Source organism: Pristis pectinata, chromosome 10, assembly GCF_009764475.1.
Source record: "Pristis pectinata isolate sPriPec2 chromosome 10, sPriPec2.1.pri, whole genome shotgun sequence".
Lineage (NCBI taxonomy): Eukaryota > Metazoa > Chordata > Chondrichthyes > Rhinopristiformes > Pristidae > Pristis > Pristis pectinata.
The window spans coordinates 54,589,492-54,610,933 of NC_067414.1; the positions used below are offsets into that span (position 1 = coordinate 54,589,492).

General features: G+C 40.1%; 1 protein-coding gene across 8 annotated transcripts in view; it reads left to right on the forward strand.

Annotated features, from left to right (window-relative positions):
• supt3h (SPT3 homolog, SAGA and STAGA complex component) overlaps nt 1-21,442 on the forward strand; it is a 320,780-nt gene that overhangs the window by 260,029 nt on the left and 39,309 nt on the right. For all 8 annotated transcript variants that reach the window (XM_052024365.1, XM_052024364.1, XM_052024362.1 and 5 more), the window contains one exon: nt 3,249-3,440. In XM_052024365.1, coding sequence (XP_051880325.1) covers nt 3,249-3,440 — 192 coding nt within the window. The remainder of the gene's footprint in view (nt 1-3,248; nt 3,441-21,442) is intronic.

Below are 21,442 nucleotides of genomic sequence, written 5' to 3' on the forward strand. Positions count from 1 at the left end.
GTCAATAGTAGTCATTGGTAGCCACAGTGCACCTGCAGTGGAAAGACTGAATGTTTTGGCTGTTAAATGGGATGCTAATCAAGCAGGCTGCTTTTTCCTGGATGTTGTTAGGTTTCTTGAGTGTTCCTAAGCTGCACTCCTGATGTGCCTTGTACATTGTGGAAAAGTACTGGGGATTCAAGAAGTACATCACTTGCTGCAGGATTCCCAGCCTTTGACCTGCTCTTGTAGCCACAGGATTTATGTGGTTAGTCCACCTGAGTTTTTTGCCATTGGTGACACCCAAGATGTTAATGATGAGGTACTTGGCAACTTTAATGCAAATGAATGTTAAGGGTAGGTTGTTGGAGATTGTCATTGTCTGGAACTTTTATCTTTCCAATGGTACCTGCCACCTATAAGCTCACGCCTGAATGCTGCCTGAATTTTGCTACATGTAGGCATGGAATAATTTATTGCTGAAGAGTTGTGTATAGAACTGAATTAAAGCTCGATCATCAGCAAACATCCCCACATTGATGTTACTTGAAAGCAGCATCATTGATGAACAGCTGAAGATGGTGGTGCCTAGCACACTGCCCTGGGGAACTCCAGCAGCAATGCCTTAGGGATGATTGATCTTCAACAGCCACAAACATCTTCCTTTGTGGGAGGTATGACTCCAATCACTGAAGTGTTTTTACTCTTTGATGACCATTGCCTTCACTTTTACTCAGATGCCTTGGTGCCACACTTGGGCAAGTGCTGCCATTGTCGAGGGCAGTCATTTAAACTTCACTTCTGGAATTCATTTCTTGGATTTATGTTTGGACCAAGTCTTTGATGAGGTCTGGAGCCAAATGGTCCTGGCAAAAGTCATATTGGGCATTGGTAAGCTAATTATCGGTCAGTTCTTGATTCACCACTGGAGTATTTTTGGAAAATTGCATAGGAAATTTATAGTTCTCTTCACTCACAACTAGAGCAGGGCAACAGAGTGCCCATTTGGTGCAAATAACCTGAGGGCACCTTGTGAACGAAGCCTGAAGCTGCACATAGTATTGGCTTGAGTGGGTGACTGTTGCTTCACCAAATGTGTCACCATTTCAGACAGATGTTGACATTCCTCCCAGTGTGTCAATGGCGTCTCAGCATTTGGAATTCATACTGCAATGACACATTTACATGTTGAATTGTTTAAATGGAATAAATCAGCAGCAGCTTTGTATTAATTGTCAACTTCCTCTGGAGATAAAACTACCAGTGAGACCAGACTCTTAAAACATAATAAGAGCCATTTAGGTTCCAGGATAAGGCACCATGGCCCTAGTGGATATATATTTGAGCAATAGAGATGGATAATGTCTCTGATCTTTTTCTCACCTGGTAGCAAACTCAAATTCAGCATCAGATTTTAAAGAAAATTATTTTAGGCTGACTGGAAGAAAGTAGGGAACATGGGAACAGCAACAGGTAAATCATCCCTTTGAGCCTGTTCCGCCATTTAATTAAACCCTGGCTATTCCATATCTTAGTCCTTTGTAGCTGTAGTCTGTAGCATATAAATACCTGTGATATTGCTGCATATAGATTTAACTGAGTGTGTATCATTGTGCACATATACTATCTGAGAAGAATAAACCAGATGCACTTGTAAAAAAAACAAGTCTGGAATCTGAAGCAAAAAAGGGATGAGTTGTTTTCAGGTTGAGACCCTGCATCAGTACTGGAACGTCGACACATCCCTTTTACCTCCACAGCTGCTGCTCGACCTGCTAAGTTCTTCCAGTAGTTTATTTTTGCTCCACACTTCTTACAGCTCTCTATGTTTCCAGTGTAGTACTCTGTGCATTAATTCACCATAGATTGGAACTCACAGGGGCTTATACATTACACTGGGGACAAAGATGGAATGGGAAAGAATTGATGAACTTGTTGAAAGCATCCAGTGACTGTAGGGTGAGTCTGAAATTAGTCACAGTAACTTCAACATGCAGACGTGAAGCAACAGTACCTGACTTCAGACTTAGCTTTTAAAATTAAAAGCTAGTTCAAAAGAAACTGCTCGTCCTCTTGAACAGATTTAAACCATTTACGAGATTTATCAGGTAGTGTAACTCTGAGCCTTGCTGGGAATAGTAATGCAGGATGATAATTGCTTTGATAGAGACGAGCCATAATTGGTTTATAGGTCAGCCTTTCTTTCATAACTTCTGGGGCGTAATCTTCAACTATTCGAAACTTCCATTGTTTAAATTGAATCATTCCATGACGACAAGCAGTACGAATCAAGAGTTCCTTGACACTGACAAAATGAAATCTCAAAATTACTGGCCGAGGTTTTTGATCCGGAGCAGGTTTGAATCTTAATGCTCTATGAGCTCTGTCCAGAATGGGGTCAGCAGAGAACACATCGACCAAAACTTTACTAAAGAATTCCGTGGGGTTACCAGTCTCCGTGTCTTCTGGAAAGTTGATGTTTCTTAAATTTTTCCTCCTGCTGCGTCCTTCCAGGTCGATGATCCTCTGTTGTTGCTTTTCCAAGTTTTGCTTGGTCGTAATTAAAGCTTTTTCAAGTAAATGAAGTTTGACATCTCTCTCTTTACCAGCTTGGTCGAGTTCAGCAATTAGTTGCCTTTGTTTGGCATTCTCCTGGATGAGAGTATTTTGTTTTTCTTCAAAGTCCTGTAAAATGGACTTCAATTCGGCAAAGCTCCGGTCAAACTTTCTATCCAGATTAGAAACAGCTTCCAAAGTAGGTTGGTCTCCATTACCTTTACCATTAGCTGTCGCTTTAGATCTGGTATTCATTTTAGCAATTAAAAATCAAGATTAAACTTGTGCCAGTATTGTAAAAGGCTTATTTAAGAGTGGTAAATAATAGATTGAAAAGTACTTGGACCAAAGCCAAGTTATGACTTAGTCCATCGAGCACCACCAACAGACTGACCGACTTCAGACTTGAGCATGGGAGAAATAAAGGGTAGTGAATGTGGCTTGTCAGATTAAGCCTTGTAGGTGTTAAAGGGAGAATGGTGCAAGACCTGGCCATGATGTTTATGATAATGTGCATGAGCCTTTCAGTCCTTATAAAGAACAGATGGAGATGTCCATCAAATGGAGAAGGCAAACAATTTGTTTAAATTGAAGCCAAAGGCAAAGTTATGCCTGCTCAAAACTAAATCACACTATACTTGGTAGTATGTATTGTTTGTGGATAGTCTATTGGTATTTGAGGCTCTCAACAAAATTATTTGGTATTCTTTTAGATGCAACTTCATGTTCAATCTGTCAACCTGAAGAACAATCCTGATTCTCCTGAGAATACACCCCCATCAACCCCAACTACTCCAGCATCAACCGTGCCACATGTGTCTAAAACACATTCAGGAAATGTGGGCAATGGGAGCTTGGGCCAAGATTCCAGCAATTCCAAGGCAAAAACTCGCAAGCGAAAAAAGGTTAGTGTAGCTGTACGCGGCGCGTGGCAGGAAAGAAAATGCAGAAACACGGAGGCTAGACTGGAGCACACTTTACTGAATCAAAAAAAAACGCACGTGCTCGCTAAAGTAACCGAGAGCCTCTCCGGCAGACGTGACGTGTGGTCCCCACCGGAAGGACCGCCCCACGGTTAGTCTGCGTCGCACTCCCGCACATGCGCCTGCGGCCGCCGATGGCAGTTCAAGTCCTGCAGGTCTGGGCTGCTACACCAGTGTATTTTTTGCTTGATAAAATAGCTCTCTAAAATAGAAACATAGAATAGGAGTAAGTCATTATTGTTTTTACCTGTACTATCTCAATGCACTCTACTAACTCAATGTAACTGCACTGTGTAATGAATTGACCTGTATGATCGGTTTGCAAAACAAGTTTTTCACTGTACCTCGGTACAAGTGACAATAATAAACCAACACCAATACCTTCTATCTGTTCTGCCATTCTTTAAGATCATAGGTGATCGTCTATCCTAATGTCATATTCCCACTCTTGCCCCATACCCCCGATGCCTTTTCTGTTTCGAAATTTATCTGTCTCTTAAAAATGTTCGGCAACTTGTCCTTAACAGCCCCCTATGATAGCTACTTCTGCAGGTTCACCCCCCCTCTGGATGAAGAAAATTTTCCTTGACCTTAATTTCTTGATCTGTAACCTGAGATAGTGATCCCTTGCTCTTGGCACACAAACAGGGGAAACATTGTCTCCACAGCCAGTCTGCCCAGCCTTGTCAGAACTTTGATAGTTTCGGTTAGATTACTTCTCATTCTTCTAAGTTCTACTGAGTACAAATGTAGTTGAGATGAGCTTTCCTCATATGGTAGTCCCACTGCCCCAGGAATCAGTCTGGTGAATCTTCACTGTGCTCCCTCTATGGCATATATTTTGTAAGTAATCAGACCAAAATTTCACACAATACTCCATGTGCAGTTTCACCAACACCCTGTATAAGTGTAGCAAGCCATCATTACTCCAGTACTCAAATCCTCTTGCTATGAAAGCTAACATACCTTTTGCCTTCTTAACTGTTTGCTGCACTAGCATGTTTATTTTCAATGACTAGTGTACATGGACACCCAAGTTGCTTTCTACATTTTTTTTCTCCCTCTCTATTTCTTTGTCTGCTTCCATCTATCATTCACCTACCACTTCATCCCAACTCAACCCTGCTCCCCTCCCCTACCTGGCACCTCCTGCCTGTCATTTCTCAGACTGACACTTCTCAGTCCACCAATCAGTATAGAGGGGGGCTCACCACTCCCTTTCCCCTCTCTATGCGGGCCACCTCGCCTCTCCACTCTCAGTCCTGATGCAGGGTTTCGACAATTCCTTTCCTCCCACAGATGCTGCATGACTTGCTGAGTTCCTCCAGCAGAGTGTTTGTTGCTCCAGATTCCAGCATCTGCAGACTCTTATGTCTCAATTTCTACATTAATGTTTCCTAATATAACATCATTTAAAAATGATTATATCACCTTTTGTTTTTCCTAATTCAATGTTAGATTGCATCTGCTCTGTTTTGCCCTGTCACTCAATCTGTCTAAGTTGCCTTGAACCCACTTTGTGTGCTTCTCATGATTCCTAATCCCACTCAGTTTAATGTCCTTAGCAAAATTCAAAATAGTACACTAGTCCCCTCATCCAAATTTATGAACAGCTGAGACCCAAGCACTAATCCCTGTGACACCCCACTAGTTACTGCAGCCATCCAGAAAGGATTCATATTCTTACTCTGTTAATTTGTCCTTTATAATAACCTCTGGCATCTTCCCCACTGCTAATGTTAGGGTAACCTGTCTGTAATGTCCTGTTTATTCACACCCTCTTTTGTTAAATAGTGGGACTACATTTGCCACCCTCCAAGCTGCAGGAACTATGCCGTAGTCTATATAGTTCTAGAAAATATTAACCAATGCATCTTCCATTTCCACAGCTTCTCCTTTGGTACTCTGGGATGCAAATTATCAGGCCTTGGGGATTTATTGGTTTTCAGTGCCATTTATTTCTCCAGCACTAAATATTTTAATAATATTCATTTCCTTTAATTTCTCACCTTAACTGAATTTTTGGTTCTCTCACATTTCTGGAATTACTTGTGTCTTTTCCTCTGAAGACAAAACCTGTGTTCGCTATACCATGGTGCTGCACTTTATCGAAATTATAATAGTAAAATGTATGAATCGGTATTATATTTACTGTTGACTTATCAGACCATTTTGAATTACTGGTATAAAGAAAAGTTAAGATTTTTGGATAACTTTGGCTCAAATAATGCAATTTGAAAGTCATATGCTTTGTGCCTTTTCCGACAATTGCCAATATCCACTGAAACAGGAATGTGCTTACTTGTTTTTTTTATGACTAAATAGATTTGGTGTTTACTGTTCTTTACATCATTCTACTCAAGACGTTGGTTGAAGCTACAGGCACTGGAGTAAAATTGTTCTTGAGCTGTAAGGAGGTGGTGATAAACCAACTACCTCTTTAAGAGACCAGTTGATTTTGTTTTCCAGTGGTAGAAAGTAAAGCAGTGTATAAGGGGCTGTGGATTGCTGGGTAATCACACCCCCTTTACCTACCACCCATGCTCATTCACCTCCCTTTGGATCTTAAAGAATTGTATGTTTTTAGTAATATATTACAGTTTTGAATATTAATTAATGCTTGTTCAAGTTAAATACCCCTTAAAATGATTGATTACATAGTTTTCGATTATCCAATATACTTCGTCAGGAAGGTGTTGGACTTTGAAACAAAGCCTGGGTTTAATGAAACATTATTATTTTATTTCATCAGATGTGATATTCATTGCTTGCAGAGCTTATTCGACCTTTACAGGTTATTTGGTAGAACCTTTCTCTCTATTTTCACCAAATTTCTGTATTTTTGCTATTAAGATCTTTAGCAGTATTATAAAGCATGTCTTTGATTACAGGAAGTCCCCGGATTACGAACGAGTTCCATTTTTGAATCTGTTCATAATTCGAATTTGTATGTAAGTTGGAACAGTTACGTACGGTTCACATCTAGCGTCAATTAGTCAAATGTTTATAATTGAGAGAGAGGATGTGTCTGTGTGTGTGTGTCTGTGTGTGGGTATAAAAAACATCAAAGAAACATTTCTTAAACTGTTTAGATATGAAATGACTTTATTAATGGGATGATAGGCCTGGTGCTGGAGAGGATGGACCTGGTGCTGGAGAGTCAGGGATTGATACTGCTGCTGTAGAGTGAAGGTTAACTTCTGAAGTCAATTTCTTAAAGTAAACATCGAGGGAGGCTTGAACAGAGCTTTTCTTTTTCTCATTATAAATGGCCTTGTAGCAGCTGAGGCCGTTGGTAACTATCCGGTAAACTTTGTTGAACCTTTCTGCGTTAGGATCTTGCTCCTCTAACTTTGCCATCCCTGCTTCAATGAGACGAAAGGCTTCAGCTAACTCCTTTGTCAAAAACTTCTTGGGTTCTGCAGTTTCTTGGTCCCAGCCTTCTTCCTCAAATGCTATCATCTGCTGCTCCAGCTCCATAAGATCCTCATTGGTCAGTTCTTTGGCATGGGATTCAAGCAAGTCTAAGACATCATCTTCATTGATGTCTAAATGCAGTTGATTATTACCAATATCAACCACAGCTTGCCTGGCTTCGGCAATGTCCTCAGCTGTAAACTCTTTAAAACCATCTGCGAATTGCGGGCACAATTTGTTCCAGACTCCTTTCATGTTGGTTTTCTTCACTTCCTCCCAAGAATCTGCTATGTTTTTGATGCCATCGTAGATGTTGTAATTCCTCCAGAACTCCTTTAAGGTCACTTCATCATCTTGGGTAGCCCTGACTGCTTGTGAGAAGGTGCGGCGTAAATAGTAAGCCTTAAAGGAGGGTATGATTCCCTGATCCATTGGCTGAAGTAGTGATGTGGTGTTGGGTGGTGAAAAGACGACCTTTACATTGGGGTGAAGGTCATCTAAAGTGCTTGGATGTCCGGGGGCGTTGTCAAGCACAAGGAGAATTTTGAAAGGAATCTTCTTGGCCAAGTAATAACATTCAGCAGCAGGAACAAAAAAGTTCAGGAACCAATCTTCGAAGAGAGCTTTTGTTAACCAAGCCTTTGTGTTTGCCTTCCAAATAACAGGAAGAGATGCCTTGATGATTCGTCTAAGTGCCCTCGGATTTAGGGAGCAATACACAAGCATAGGCTTAAGCTTGAAATCCCCGGATGCGTTACCACCAAGCAATAACGTTAGCCTATCCTTGGATGTCTTATGCCCTGGAGCAGTTTTTTCCTCTTTTGAAATGTATGTCCTTTCAGGCATTTTTTTCCAAAAAAAGCCAGTCTCATCTACATTAAATATTTGCTCAGGCACATAACCTCCCTCCTCAATTTTTTTCAACGTTTCAGGAAACTCTCTCGCAGCACTTATGTTGGCACTCGCTGCTTCACCTTGCACTTTGATATTCTGTAAATTTACCCTCCCTTTGAAATGGTTGAACCAACCTCTACTCGCAACAAATTCTTCATCACAAGCACCTTCACTTGCTGCACATGCAGCCTTTAAATCACTGAAAAGGCTGTTCCCGGGGACACACACAGAGACGGACATCAACTGCTGCTGGAAGGTCATCAACTCAGTGAAAGACGCCCTTTGGTCTGCCCGAAAATTGTTGGTCTCCCAGCACTGCGAGATGTCCGTAGGGGAATGCTGCCGACTGGCACATTCCAGGCTGCAGGAGTACGTGCTGAGGGACGCACTGAAGTTGGGTGCAGCCAGCGCAAGGGCTCGGTGGGGAAGGACGACAGTTTAGGGTTCTTCTGCCACAGGAGAAGGGGGAGTGGGGTCAGGCGAGGAAGCCGCTCAAAGGTTGTAAATATGGGATTGGGGTATCACCCCAGGGAGCCACACGTGTGGCATCGGTGCTGTGTTTTTTATATATAAAAAGGTAACACTAAGAATTGAACTGTACACGAATGTAGAGGTTTGAACAGTTTTTATTATTGTATATAGTTTCCTTTATTATGAATAAAGTTTATTTTGTTTTAAAAAAAAGGCTTCGAGCCTTTTCTTGCACTAAGCCAAGGCTAATAGGAATATTACACTTATTTTGATCCTCTAACCAAATTACCAATAGCCTTTCCATTTCAATAATTAAACCACTGCATTGCTTAGTGATAATTGTCGCTTTCATTGGGACAGAGCCTTTTAACGTACTCTATTACTCTCCCCCTGTCCTTTATAATTGTCCCGATCATTGACCGACTGTAGCCTAACGCTTTTCCAATGTTTGTTGGTGTTTCACCTCTCTCTGAACGCTTTATTATTTCTACTTTCATTTCAATCGTGATCGTTTTCCTTTTCTTCGATGCATCGCCATCACTTGCATGAGATTTATGCTTTGAAGCCATGATTACGGGCCGATGAACCGCTTAAAACGCTCAGTGTTTTGAGCGTCGCACAAAGTAGTCCGCCGGTTCGTTAGTACGAACCATTGTGTGTAACTCGATTTTTTTAAAAAATATTAGGCTTTACGGGGGTCGGTTCGTAAGTACGGATGTTCGTAAGTCGGGCGTTCTTAAGTCGGGGACTTCCTGTATTCAATTTCTCATCTCATTAAGAAGGAAAGAAATTTTGCCCAAGTTATGTAACACTTTTCCTTTTTACTGATCTCTTTGTAATCCAGTTGAATATTGGGAAAGTTAACTAATGGACTGTCTTCCCAGAAGATTATAGTTAGGCATGGTATGTAGATCAGGTCATTGCAACTCTGTGGCATAAGGCTTTAAGCCAGGGATCCCAACTTTGAACTTCATTATCCACTGATAATCTCAGTTAAATTTGAACTGGTGAATTATACCTTCCCTCAACGATTATTCCATATCTATTCATATTCTATTGCAACTTAAATATCTTTTAACTTAATGCAGGTATTATGGCCTCTCAAACTATCAGAGTCTCTATTAGCATCCATCCAGTAATTTTAGTTGGTGTCTTTGCTGTAAAACAGCTTGTGACTTTACTGTGACTTTGGCCTTTGAAATGAATCTGCCTCTCATTTGCATCCATTCAGTAACATATATGTTCCCATTAGGCTAATTTCCCTGAAGGTTATGGTCAATCATGATGAGAACATTTCAGTGCTATGTCATGAAATTAGTAAGTTACAAGTCGAGGGGCTTTGCCCTGAAATGATGCAATGCTCCATTCGATGGCACATCGTGGAGTGTATCCATTTATGGTCACAGAGATGCAAGGGAGGTTTTCAAACTTGCTTGAGAGTAGCAAAGGATAGTCTGATTCTTAGAGCCTGAGGACTAATTATGGAAAAAGACTATTGAACTTTCTCTTAAAAAGGGTAAATGTGTCAAAAAAAATTAATTTAATGTGCTCCTTTCAAGATGAGCATAGAATGTGAGGCATATGGGAAAATATGTAATTGCTGAAAGTCAATTTTAGGATTTAAGTGATGTAGTTGTTGACTCAAAGTATGATCAAAGCATGAAATGAAATTATATATATAAGTGATATACAATTTATGTTAAAATATAATGTACAAATTATATGCATATAGTATACATAATACTTTAACAAAACCATCTCTCCAGTGATTATCAAAGGGGATGAGGTTACAGTACCAGCATATGACAAGAAGACTTTGCTGAAGTAGCCTTGGTTTCAGGAATTAACTGGTTGTGGTTTAAGAAGTGTTCAAATGATACCATTTAGAAAAGAATTTTGTCAAAGCGAGCTGAACCATACAGACACTCCAGACCCTCGCTACACACCCGACCCACGCTCCACACCCTGGCTACATACCCAACCCACCCTCCAGACCTTGGCTACACACCCGACCCACACTTCAGACCCTGGCTATACACTTGACCCACACTCCAGACCCTAGGTTAGGGTGCAAACAACCCATGTTCTTGATCTTCGGTGTTCCCAACCCTGAACCCAGCTCCAGTTTCCCAGCTTTCCCAGCAATACATGGCTGATCTTACAAGTCTGTAGATCCCTGGATAATATCTGTGGGTAACGAGGACTTAGTATAGTAATGAGTGATCCAGGTGGCAAAACATCAGGATTTCTGAACAATTGGATACTGGATAATTGGTGATTCACTGTCTTGTGGTTCTGTTTAAGTACAATACATATTCTGCATTGACTTGATACACCTGCATCCAAGTATCAAAGGTGTGTATGAAGGGAACTGCAATTATGATGGGAGATTTTAATCTGGTTATTGATTGGACAAACCAGACTGGCAAGAGTGTTGTAGAAGAAGAAATTATGGAGTGCATCAGAAATTACTTCTTGGAGCAGTGTATTACAGAACCTTCCTGGGAATAGGCTATTTTAGATTTGGTCATGTGTAATGAAGGCAGATTAATAAGAGATCTTGTTGTTTCGGATTCTCAAGGACCAGTCATCGCAGTATGGTAGAATTCCAGAAACAATTTGGGGGCAGACATTTTGGGTCCAAAACCAGTGTCTTAAATAAGAGCATTTACAATGCTGTAATGTGGAATTGTCTAGATGGACTGGGTAAATAAGCTAAGAGATAAGTCAGTAAATGAGCAGTGGCATATATTTGAGAAGCCAGTTAATAATGCCCAGCAGAAATGTATCCCAACTAGAAGAAGGGATTCTGTGAAAGACAAGAAATATCCATGTTTGATAAAGAAAGTCAAGGAAAATGTTAAGTTAAAAAGTAGGGCATATAAAATAGCAAGGGCTAGAGGTAGACAAGAGGACTGGGAATTTTTGAGGAGCTCAGAGCAAAAGACTAAAAGCTCGTAAGAAAGAAGAAAATTGATTTTGAGAGAAAACTTGCATGCAGTATCAAAATGTACAGTAAAATGAGGCTGGTGATGTAACAGGAAATGAAGCAATTCCAGGTATGTTAGACTATCTACATACTGATCCAAGAAACCCTTCTAGAGGTACCAAACAAATTCTGCCCCATCTAAACCTCTTGCACTAAAGAGGTCCCAGTCTATACTGAGGAAGTTGAAGTGTTCTTGTGCCTGAATCAAGTAGTTAAGAAGGCAAATAACATATGGTGCTTTATTGCAAAGAGGTTGGAGCTTAAAAATAGGGAAGTATTGGTACACCTCAACAGGGTGTTAGTGAGGCCACATCTGGAGTATTGTGCACAGTTTTTGTACCCTTACCTAAGGAAGAGCAGAGTAACATTGGAGGTAGTGCAAAGGAAATGCCTCAGGCTAAATCCTGAGATGGCAGGATTGCCTGATCAGGAGAGGTTAAGCAGTCTGAGTCTGTATTCTTTGGAGTTTAGAAGAATGAGGGGTAATCTTATTGAAACATATAAGATCCCAAGGGTGCTTGACCAGGTAGATGTCGCAATGTTTCCACTAGCAGAAGAATCTCGAATGAGGGGATGGAGTTTCAAAATAGTTGGTTGTAGAATCTTCTTGCAGAAAGCAATGAATCTTTGGAATTCTTTACCCCCAGAAAGTTGTGGTCTGGAGGTAGGTAACATTTTGAAGGATTGAAGGTTATTGGGATCTGACACAGAGGAGTGAACGCCTGAGGTAATCAGCCAGGATCATGTTGAGTGGCGAGGCAGGCTTGAAGGCCAGGTGGCCTACTGCTGTTCCTAATTGTGTTCACGTGTGTTCTGTTCTGTATCTTCTAGTACTGAAATATCAGTGAATTTTTTCACATATTCTTAAAACTGAGTGTGACCTAACACTAAGATCAACTCTGACAGAAAGATCAACACCTCTACCAATGCAAACTATTTGAACTCATCAACTCAAGTTTTATCATTATCTCTACGCAAAGTGATGAAAAATTTCCTCTATGTGACAGCATTGGGCAGTAGTGAATTACTCAGCAACTAAAGCATCCATTGCTGTAATAAAGCAATACTCAATAACCTGGCAGTAGTTTTTTATTATATCTATTCATGTCTCTTCCACCTTTAACTTTGCATCTGTAAAGTGAAGATGCTTTGACTTCCCCATTCCCCATCCCTGGTAAAGGATTAGGATCAGTCAGGATTCCAGCAAACAATAGGCATGTTTACTGCTCAATCTTCTGTAAATAGGAAAATTGCTTCCACAGAACAATACCTGATACAGTCATGGCTTTTATTTTTAAAAATTTTGGCCAGTCACAGTGGGTAACTTCCCTTTCCTGTAAATTTCCTTTCCCCTAAATTCCATTCTTGTCAAGATAACACATGTAATGATATCACAGAGTAGTATTTTGCTAAGGGATAAAGTCATCTTTGTTTTCTTTTCCACTCAAATCCAGCTACCCCTTTTCCACATCTATTTGCTGCTCTGTATGTCTTGGAATAATTGTCCCTATAGTCACTTACAATTGTACTTGGATACTTTCCAACAGCCCCGATTTTGGTCTTCCATTCTGCACACAACTTCTGACAATTTGCCCAACAATTTTGTCACTGTCATTTCTTGATGTTCTTGTCTCCAATGAAAGCTTTATTCTGGAGCCTCCAATTTCGGCTGCATCAAATCCAAGAATGCAATTCGGTTTTGCCACTCATTCCCAGACCTGTCTGACTACACCCTGAAAAGCTAAAATTATTTCTGGCTTCTTTTGTGCAATAACAACCATCATCTGCCTTGCCTTATTTGTTACTTTGGTTGAGACTATCTGTTCAGCTGTCTCTGCTGCTTTGCATCTCTTTCTTATACCACTTGAGCTGAGGTTGTCCTTGCCCCAGAATTAAATTGTATCTCTTCTTAGTTACACTCTCATCAGCTATCATGCAGTCTTCAAATTTAGCTCGTCTTAAAACCTCCTGCAGCTCCTTTGACCCTGATCTCGTTAAACTATTTACTACCCATCTTCCTTTCTGGCTTATGTTAATTGACCTTATAAATAATTTGTACTTCTTGGGTACTTTTGCCCTCAATTTTATCTCTCCTTATCAAAAAAAATTGTTAACTTTCCATCCTTATAAATTAGTGTAAATCTTCAATTTCCAATTCTTCTCCAAATACCTTGACCATGCTGTTACCTTTTGTCACCACCTAAGTCTTTTTCACAACTCTCTATTTGAATCTTGCCAACCTAGTTTACATCCCTTGTACAGCAGCAAACAACTAGAGTCAGAGATTACATTCCTTCATGCTCTCACAGGTAGATCTTTAGAGAGAACTCTCTTCCAGGTGAGTGGTGAACTCTATGGCTTTGCTGCTGATTGCAAATTACAGCCAATTATAATCTCCCTTACATTCAATAATATCTCTTTATAACTTCAATTATAACTCCCTTACTTTCTAACCAAATCTATTTTTAGTTTAAGGAGGATGTTTTTTATTTTATTTTCAACATACAAATGTCCTTCCTTGCTCCCCAACTATCAGTGTTCGTGCCTACACAACATCCACTGGTTCTTATCAAAATTGTGTTGAAGTTCAGGGTTACAGAACATTTTTTAAAATTCTGTTGTGCAATCAGAGTCAACTAATTGTAATTTAAATCCATTATAAAATGAAATGTAACCTTAAATGGAAACTATGTAAAATTTTATTTAAAACTAAAAATTATAAAATTGTTATTGGAGTTGTTTTTCGTGAGACTAATTTCTGATAGCTTATGAATTATATAGATTCAGTAGCAAAGTATTACATCTGTTATAGAATTCAGGATGCTTTAAATGTTTTCATTACTCATTGAATAAATGATCCTATTTTCTTTATGTTCCCTATTGGCAATTATTACTATGAATTGACCAATTATTAAGTGCTGTTTTCATTATTATTATCAGTTGTTTGAAAATTGAAGAAGTCCTTAAAAATATAATGCAAAGATTATGATTTCAATTCACGATAGTAACTTGGGAGAGATCATTTGATTTTGACTAAAGGGCTCCAAAATCATTCAGAAATTAAGTATTACACTGTATAAAACAGCAAGTATTGAAGAACGGTTCGCTTAAAAATTGCTACAAATGCTATTTCATATACTTTTAACAAGTTACACATGCTAATATTTTGAAATTCTTGAGATGGTACAACTAGGATGTATTGCTCTGACTTATTATATGCATTTTCACTTGTACTCCAGATGGTCCAAAATGATTTATCTTGAAATAGAACTGGGTAGGCATTGTTTAAATCCAGGTGTTAAATCTGTTACAACATTACATGATAGTTTCAATGAAAACATCAAGAATTAGCTTACTAAAGTTGTGCAAAAAGTTAAAGTGGTCAATGGATTTTAAAGTAGTTTCTGATTTAGGAGAAAAGATGATTTTTTTTTGTTTTAGTCCAGCACTACCAAAGAAAGGTTCAGTACAAACAATATAGAGTAAAACTCCAATTATCTAGTATCTGGCTCATTCATTAGTACATTAACTCCTCATTATATGCTGAAATGTTATCTGCAATTTAGTGTAGTCGCGAAAGTGGCCATGTTTACTGGGACTGTAGGATGGGTGTGCAGCCAGAGTCTGGGGTTGGATTGCTTGGGGGCAGGATCATTGGAGAGATTTCCAGCTGGAGTCAGGGTCCAGAATGTGGGCAAGGTGTGTGGCAGTAGCCAAGATCTGGAATGTGTGCCAGAGGCTGAAATGTTTGTATGCTTTAGCTTGTACGTTTCAACTTACAAGCAGAAACTAACCGATTTCTGTTTCCCACGGTCCTTGAAAAGTTTATTGCACTAATGTATAACATGTAAAGAGAGTGAAATAAAAATGAGTAACATCCAATAGTCTAGAAAGTCTGCTTGTCCTGCACAACCAAAGTCCCTCGGATTCTAGGTTACTGGAGTTTTACTAAACTGGTTAGATTCAATGAAATGATTGGATTAAGTTTGGGAAATGAATGTTTGGGTATATTAGTGCATTGAGCTGATCAGATATATTTAACTATTTGGGGGCAAGATAAGGAATTTATTAGCATGCAGTAATGCCTGTATGAGAAGAAAAAATGAGTTTTCTGGATTACTTGGTAGAGGGAGATCATGTCGTTAGTCATATTTAGATTATAAATTTTACAGTTCAGCTGTGGATGATCACAGTTTAATTTCAGTGCCCTAGGTTGTCGCTCCAGCTAATCACCTGTGTACATGAATGTATGCAATTTTTTTTACATTAAGCATAGGGATAATCTCAACTGTTGAGTCATCAAAATAGTATAGAGTGCCAGCATACACAGTTGGGGATTTCTTAATAAAGAATGGTGACATAGACACAATGTAAGAAGATGACCATCTGGAGCCAATGGCTGTATCCTTGCCATTTTTCTGCAAAGGGGATGGAAGGCTGCTTGGGCAATGGCCTTCCAGATTCTCAGAGTTCTGTTGAGCCAGAATAGACTCACCCCTTTGTTGCTGGGCCTGTGAAAATTTCTTGAAGCTGAGAGAAGACAACCTTGTACTGCTTTTCCACTTTTGCCCATTCTGCATGTTGGAAGCCATGGTTTCATGTTGGACTCTGATATACAAAAATAACTGGAGGGATTCTCAGACTTTTTCCAAGAAAGGAGCTGTGTAGCTATATTCTCAGTTTATGCATACCTCCCAAGTGTGTGAATGCAAAAGGTCAAAACTCGTTTTTCAAAAGTCATTTTTATCGATGCACCTTAGCATCCTATCTGGATGCATCATGGCAACTGCTCTGCCGTGACTGCAAGAAACTGCAGAGAGTTGTGGACACAGCTCAGCACATCACGGAAACCAGCCTCCCCTCGATACACTCTGTCTACACTTCTTGCTGTCTCAGTAAAGCAGTCAGCATAATCAAAGACCCCACCCACCCCGGACATTCTCTCTTCTCCCCTCTCCCATCAGGCAAAAAATACAAAAGCCTGAAAGCATGTACCACCCAGGCTCAAGGACAGCTTCAATCTCGCTGTTATTAAGACTATTGAATGGTTCCCTAGTACAATAAAATGGACTCTGGACCTCACAATCTACCTTGTTATGACCTTGCACCTTATTGTCTACCTGCACTGCACTTTCTCTGTAGCTGTTACACTTTATTCTGCATTCTGTTACTGTTTTAACTTGTACTACCTCCATATGAATGGTATGCAAGACAAGTTTTTCATGGTACCTCGGTCCATATGACAGTAATAAACCAAATCCAATTCTAAACTCTGAGAAATGATACTCGCTCAGGATTTTACCTGTACCACAGACTGATCTCTCAGATTGAGAATTTCAAATGTAGGTTCAACTTAGAAAAGTCCAGGCTAGTAAGAGGAGCTTAGTGCCTCTGTTTCTTGGCATTTTTTCATTGATTTACTCATCAATACGTTGCTGAATCTGCTTTTGTGTGTAGATATTAACCTCTGCAGTTATTTTGTTCAACCAGGCAGTGCGCTCATTTTGTTTGGCACATGTGCATTTAAAAAAGCTTCACGGACCTTTAAAAATTACTAGACTGCATCAAACCAGCCCAGTTAATTGAACTGCCGGAAAAATGCAATCTGATGTATGGTTCAGTGCATTCAGTTACAAGAATTTGTTACTTGATTTAACCGTGTTCAGGGAGATTTTATGTTACTTAGTGCAATGGATCTGTAAAATTAGCCTGTGGATTCATTGTCATTTGTTTGATGTAACATGTTCAGCATGCTGGAAACATTTAATGTGCTTCAACCGAGAAATAGCTTATTCAGTGCTGTAGCTGATCCTAACATATCTCAAAAACGGATTCACAAAATATTATTGTACTGCTCTAATATGATTCTAAGTGTAACTATAAAATTATAATTTGCATTATATATATAAAAAAGCACATAATCAGTCAAAAACAATTTAGAATGAACATGACACTATCTTCATGTAATCCATTGAGGAGGATCTGGAGAATCAGATCATTTTTCAGTATCCTTGCATGCAATAGACTTGTTTCAATGTGATTTACATATTTGAATTTGCAAATGCAGTTTTTAACTAGGTAAGGATCTTAAGTGTATTTTGCTTTAAATTAGAATGTAAATCTTAATAATATAATTTGCTTTGGCCACAGTTTTGAAAAATACCGCTAGCTTATAGTCACGTTTTGTTTTGGTGGATTGTATTTTTTAATATATCACTACTTGTATTGTTTAGTACTTTAGTTCACAGAAACTAAAATTATCCCTAAATATATTCTTTTATGGTACTGATGGTGTTTTATACTTTGGGTTTTCCTGCTGGTTCCCATCTTGCCTCAGCTTCACCAGTCATCAGTAATCTTTCTTCACTAACTTTCACCTTGTATCACTCAGTCATCACAAGCTGTTTTCACTCACACTAAAAACAAGGCAAAAGAATGCACTTAAGCTGCTGAGGTTTGAACATTTGACCACCAGCAATAGCAGGCAGGTAGTGCAGGAGTCTCCTGTGGCTGACCCCCCTCTCAAACACGTATACTGTTTTGGATACTTTTGGGGGGGGGGGGGGGGGGGTGATAGCCTCTGAGGACAAAAAGACAGCAACAGCCAAATCAGTGACATCTCGGCTGGCTCTATTGTACAGCAGGGTAAGGCAAAGACCAGAAGAGCAATAGTGATAGTCGACTCTTTAGTCAGGGGCTCAGGTAGGTGTTTCTATGGTTGCAAGAGAAACTCCAGGATGGTGCGTTGCCTCCCTGATGCCAGGGTCAAGGATGTCTCTGAGCAGACGTAGGATATTTTGAAAGTGGAGGATGAGCAGCCAGAGATGGTGGCCCATATTGGTACTAATGACATAGGCAGCAAGAGAGATGATGTCCTGCATAGAGAACTTAGGGAGTTAGGTAGAAAGTTAAACTACAGGACCTCTATGGTAGTAATCTCAGGATTACACCATGTGCTAGCAAGGCAGGAAATAGGAAGGTAGTACAGTTGAATGTGTGGCTAAGGAACTGGTACAGGAGGGGGAGAGCATTAGATACGTAGATCATTGGGCTCTCTTCCAGGGCAGGTGGGACCTGTACAAGAAGGATGGGTTGCACTTAAACTGGAAGGGCACCATTAACCACACAGAGAGGTTTGTTGGTGCTACTCGGGAGGTTTAAAGTAGCATGGCAGGGATATGGGAACCAAGTGACCAAGCAGTAAGTCAGCAAGTGGATAGATTGAGGGTAAGATAGACGTTGGGTCTGAAAGGAAGGACAGACAGGGCCAGTTTAGTGAACATGGTGGGACTGATGGGCTGGTGTGTTTATTGGAAAGCAAGGAGTATTATGGGTCAGGCAGATGAACTTTAGAGCCTAGATTAGTGCATGGAGCTATGATGTTGTGGCCATTACAGGGACTTGGTTGAGAGAAGGGAAGGACTGGCAGCTCAACGTTCCAAGGTTTAGAGGTTTCAGATTGTGACAGAGAGGGATGTAAAAGTGGTGGGGGAGCTGCACTACTGATCAGGGAGAATATCATAGCTGCCCTTAGACGGGACATCCTGAAGGGCTCAGTAAGTGAGACAATACGGTTACAGCTCAGGAATAAGAAAGTGCAATCACAATGATGGGGTTATACTATAAACCTCCCAATGGCGAGTGGAAGATAGAGGAACAGATATATAGACAGATTTTGGAAAGATAAAAACAACAAGGTTGTTGTCGTGGGTGACTTTAATTTCCCCAATATTGACTGGGATCCCTTGGTGCCAGAGGCTTAAATAGGACAGAATTTGTGCATCCAGGAAGATTTCTTGAAACACTATGTAGATAGTCCATGTCAGGCAAGGGGGCCATACTAGACCTTGCGTTAGGAAATGAGCCTGGCCAAGTGATCGGAGTTTCAGTGGGAGAGATTTTTGGCAACATAAGTTTTAAGATTGTTATGGATAAGGATAAGACTGAACTGTGGGGTGGGGGGGCGGGGGGGAGTGCTGAATTGGGGAAGACTAATTACAACAGTATTAGGCAGGAGCTGGGGAGATAGATTGGGAGCGACTGTTATTGGGTAAGTCCACAGCTGACGTGGGAGTTGTTTAAAGGCCAGCACAGTGAGTGGTAGGTGCCTGGAACATGCTGCCAGGGGAGTTAGGTGGAAGCATACACGACAACAATGTTTAAGAGACATTTAGACAGGCACATGAACATGCAGGGAATGGAGGGATATGGACCATGTTCAAGTAAATGGGATTTGTTTTAATTAGCATCCTGGTCGGTACAGACATCATGGGCCGAAGAGCCTGTTCTTGGCCTACATTCACAAGGTGAAAAGATTTAAAGAGGAAAAAATTCGCTACAAATTTAAAGGAACATTAACACTTCAAACAGTTTTGTTTATTCTCATTGTCTGCAGCTATTACTCATGATCAGGAACACCCAAATTATGGCTTGTGGACCAAACCAAATTTAGTCTGTGGCAAATCTTGGCTGAAGTGGAACACTTCTGAAACAGAGGCTCTAATATTCCACTGTAAGGCATTATCAAGTCCACAAAAGTGCCATCAATACTGTTGGCCTGCTGTCTTCTGGTCTGACCTTAAGATGATCCTCCAAGGCCAAAAGGTTGTCACCTCTGTTGTAGAGCAAAAGACATACTTCATATGCGAATAGACACGCACATATAAACCATTCATATTCTGGCAAATCTGTCTTTTTGCAGATGATGTAGAAGTGACTAAATTAGATTTAATATATACAAATCAATCTCTCTTGACTAATATTATGCTGCGGAAAAGTGTAGCTTTTATGTAGTGCCCCTAATGACCTCGGGATACCCAAAAGGATTGAAGTACTTCTGAAATTAATTACTGTAATGTGTAGGGAATGAGGCAGCCAATTGCACACAACAGGATCACTCAGATAACATTGATTGTGTCCATTTTACTTATTTGTAGCAATGTTGGTTGAGGGTTAAACATTGGCTGAACCACTGTTTATTTTCCTACTATTCTTCAAAGTAATTAAGTGTAATCTTTATCTTGAAGATGGTTCTCTGTTTAAATTCTCATCCAAAGGCCCTGGTACCATTGCATTCACTAATACTGCACAGGAGTTCCAGCTTTTGTGCTCAAGTCTCTTGGGGCAGAAGTTGAACCTGTGACCTTATGGCTCAGAGATGAGAGTGCTGCTATTGGGTGTATCGCATGAGAAGACTGTAGGTGAAGTTTCCATTCCATGCTGTGGTCACACTTGCTTGGCTACAGTGATTAAATAGAGACCCTCCTGTATTTCTATAGCTCAATACCATGTGATGTTTTGCACGTTGAAGGAGGGGAGGGGCCAGCAAATGTATTTATAAAAGGAAAACTTCTTTTATTTGTTCATGGGATGTCGATGTCACTGGCATTGCCAGAATTTATTGTTCATCCCTACTTGCCCCTATTAAGAATAGTTAAGTATGAACCACAGGGGCAGCACAGTGGTGCAGCTAGTAGAGCTGTTGCCTCATAGTTCCAGCAACCGGGTTCCGTCCTGATCTCCAGTGCTGTCTGTGTGGAATTTGCATATTCTCGTGTGACCATGTGAGTTTCCTCCAGGTGCTCCAGTTTTCTCCAACATCCCAGAAATGTGCATCTGTAAATTGCACGCAGTGTGCACATGAGTGGTAAAATTTGGGCACAGGATAATAGGAATATGGGGAGAATAAAATGGGTTATGATAAGATTAGTGTAAAAATGGGTGATTGATGGATGGGATGGGATTGGTGGGCTGAAGGGTCTGTTTCATGCTCAGTTGGTGAGCCTGGAGTCAGATGTAGGCCATCCTGTGTAGGAAAAGCAGATTTCCTTCCCTGAAAGACCCCAGATGGATTTTTGCCTGGTAGTTTCACATTCACTGTTTCTGAGACCAGCTCTGTAATTTAGATATTTAGTTAATTACTTGAATTTAAATACCCCAAATGTCAAGGAGAGATTCAAACCCTTGTCTATAAATTAGTGGTCCAGAACACTGGCTGCCAATCCAGTAGGTAAACCATCACACTACTGTGCCCTTAAATGTAAAGATATAGATTACTCAGAAGTAAACTACCTATATGAGAGTGCAACAGATGTGCTGATTGCATCATATCACAATTCATAAATTTTTAAAAATTGATTGTGAAAAAAAAGAA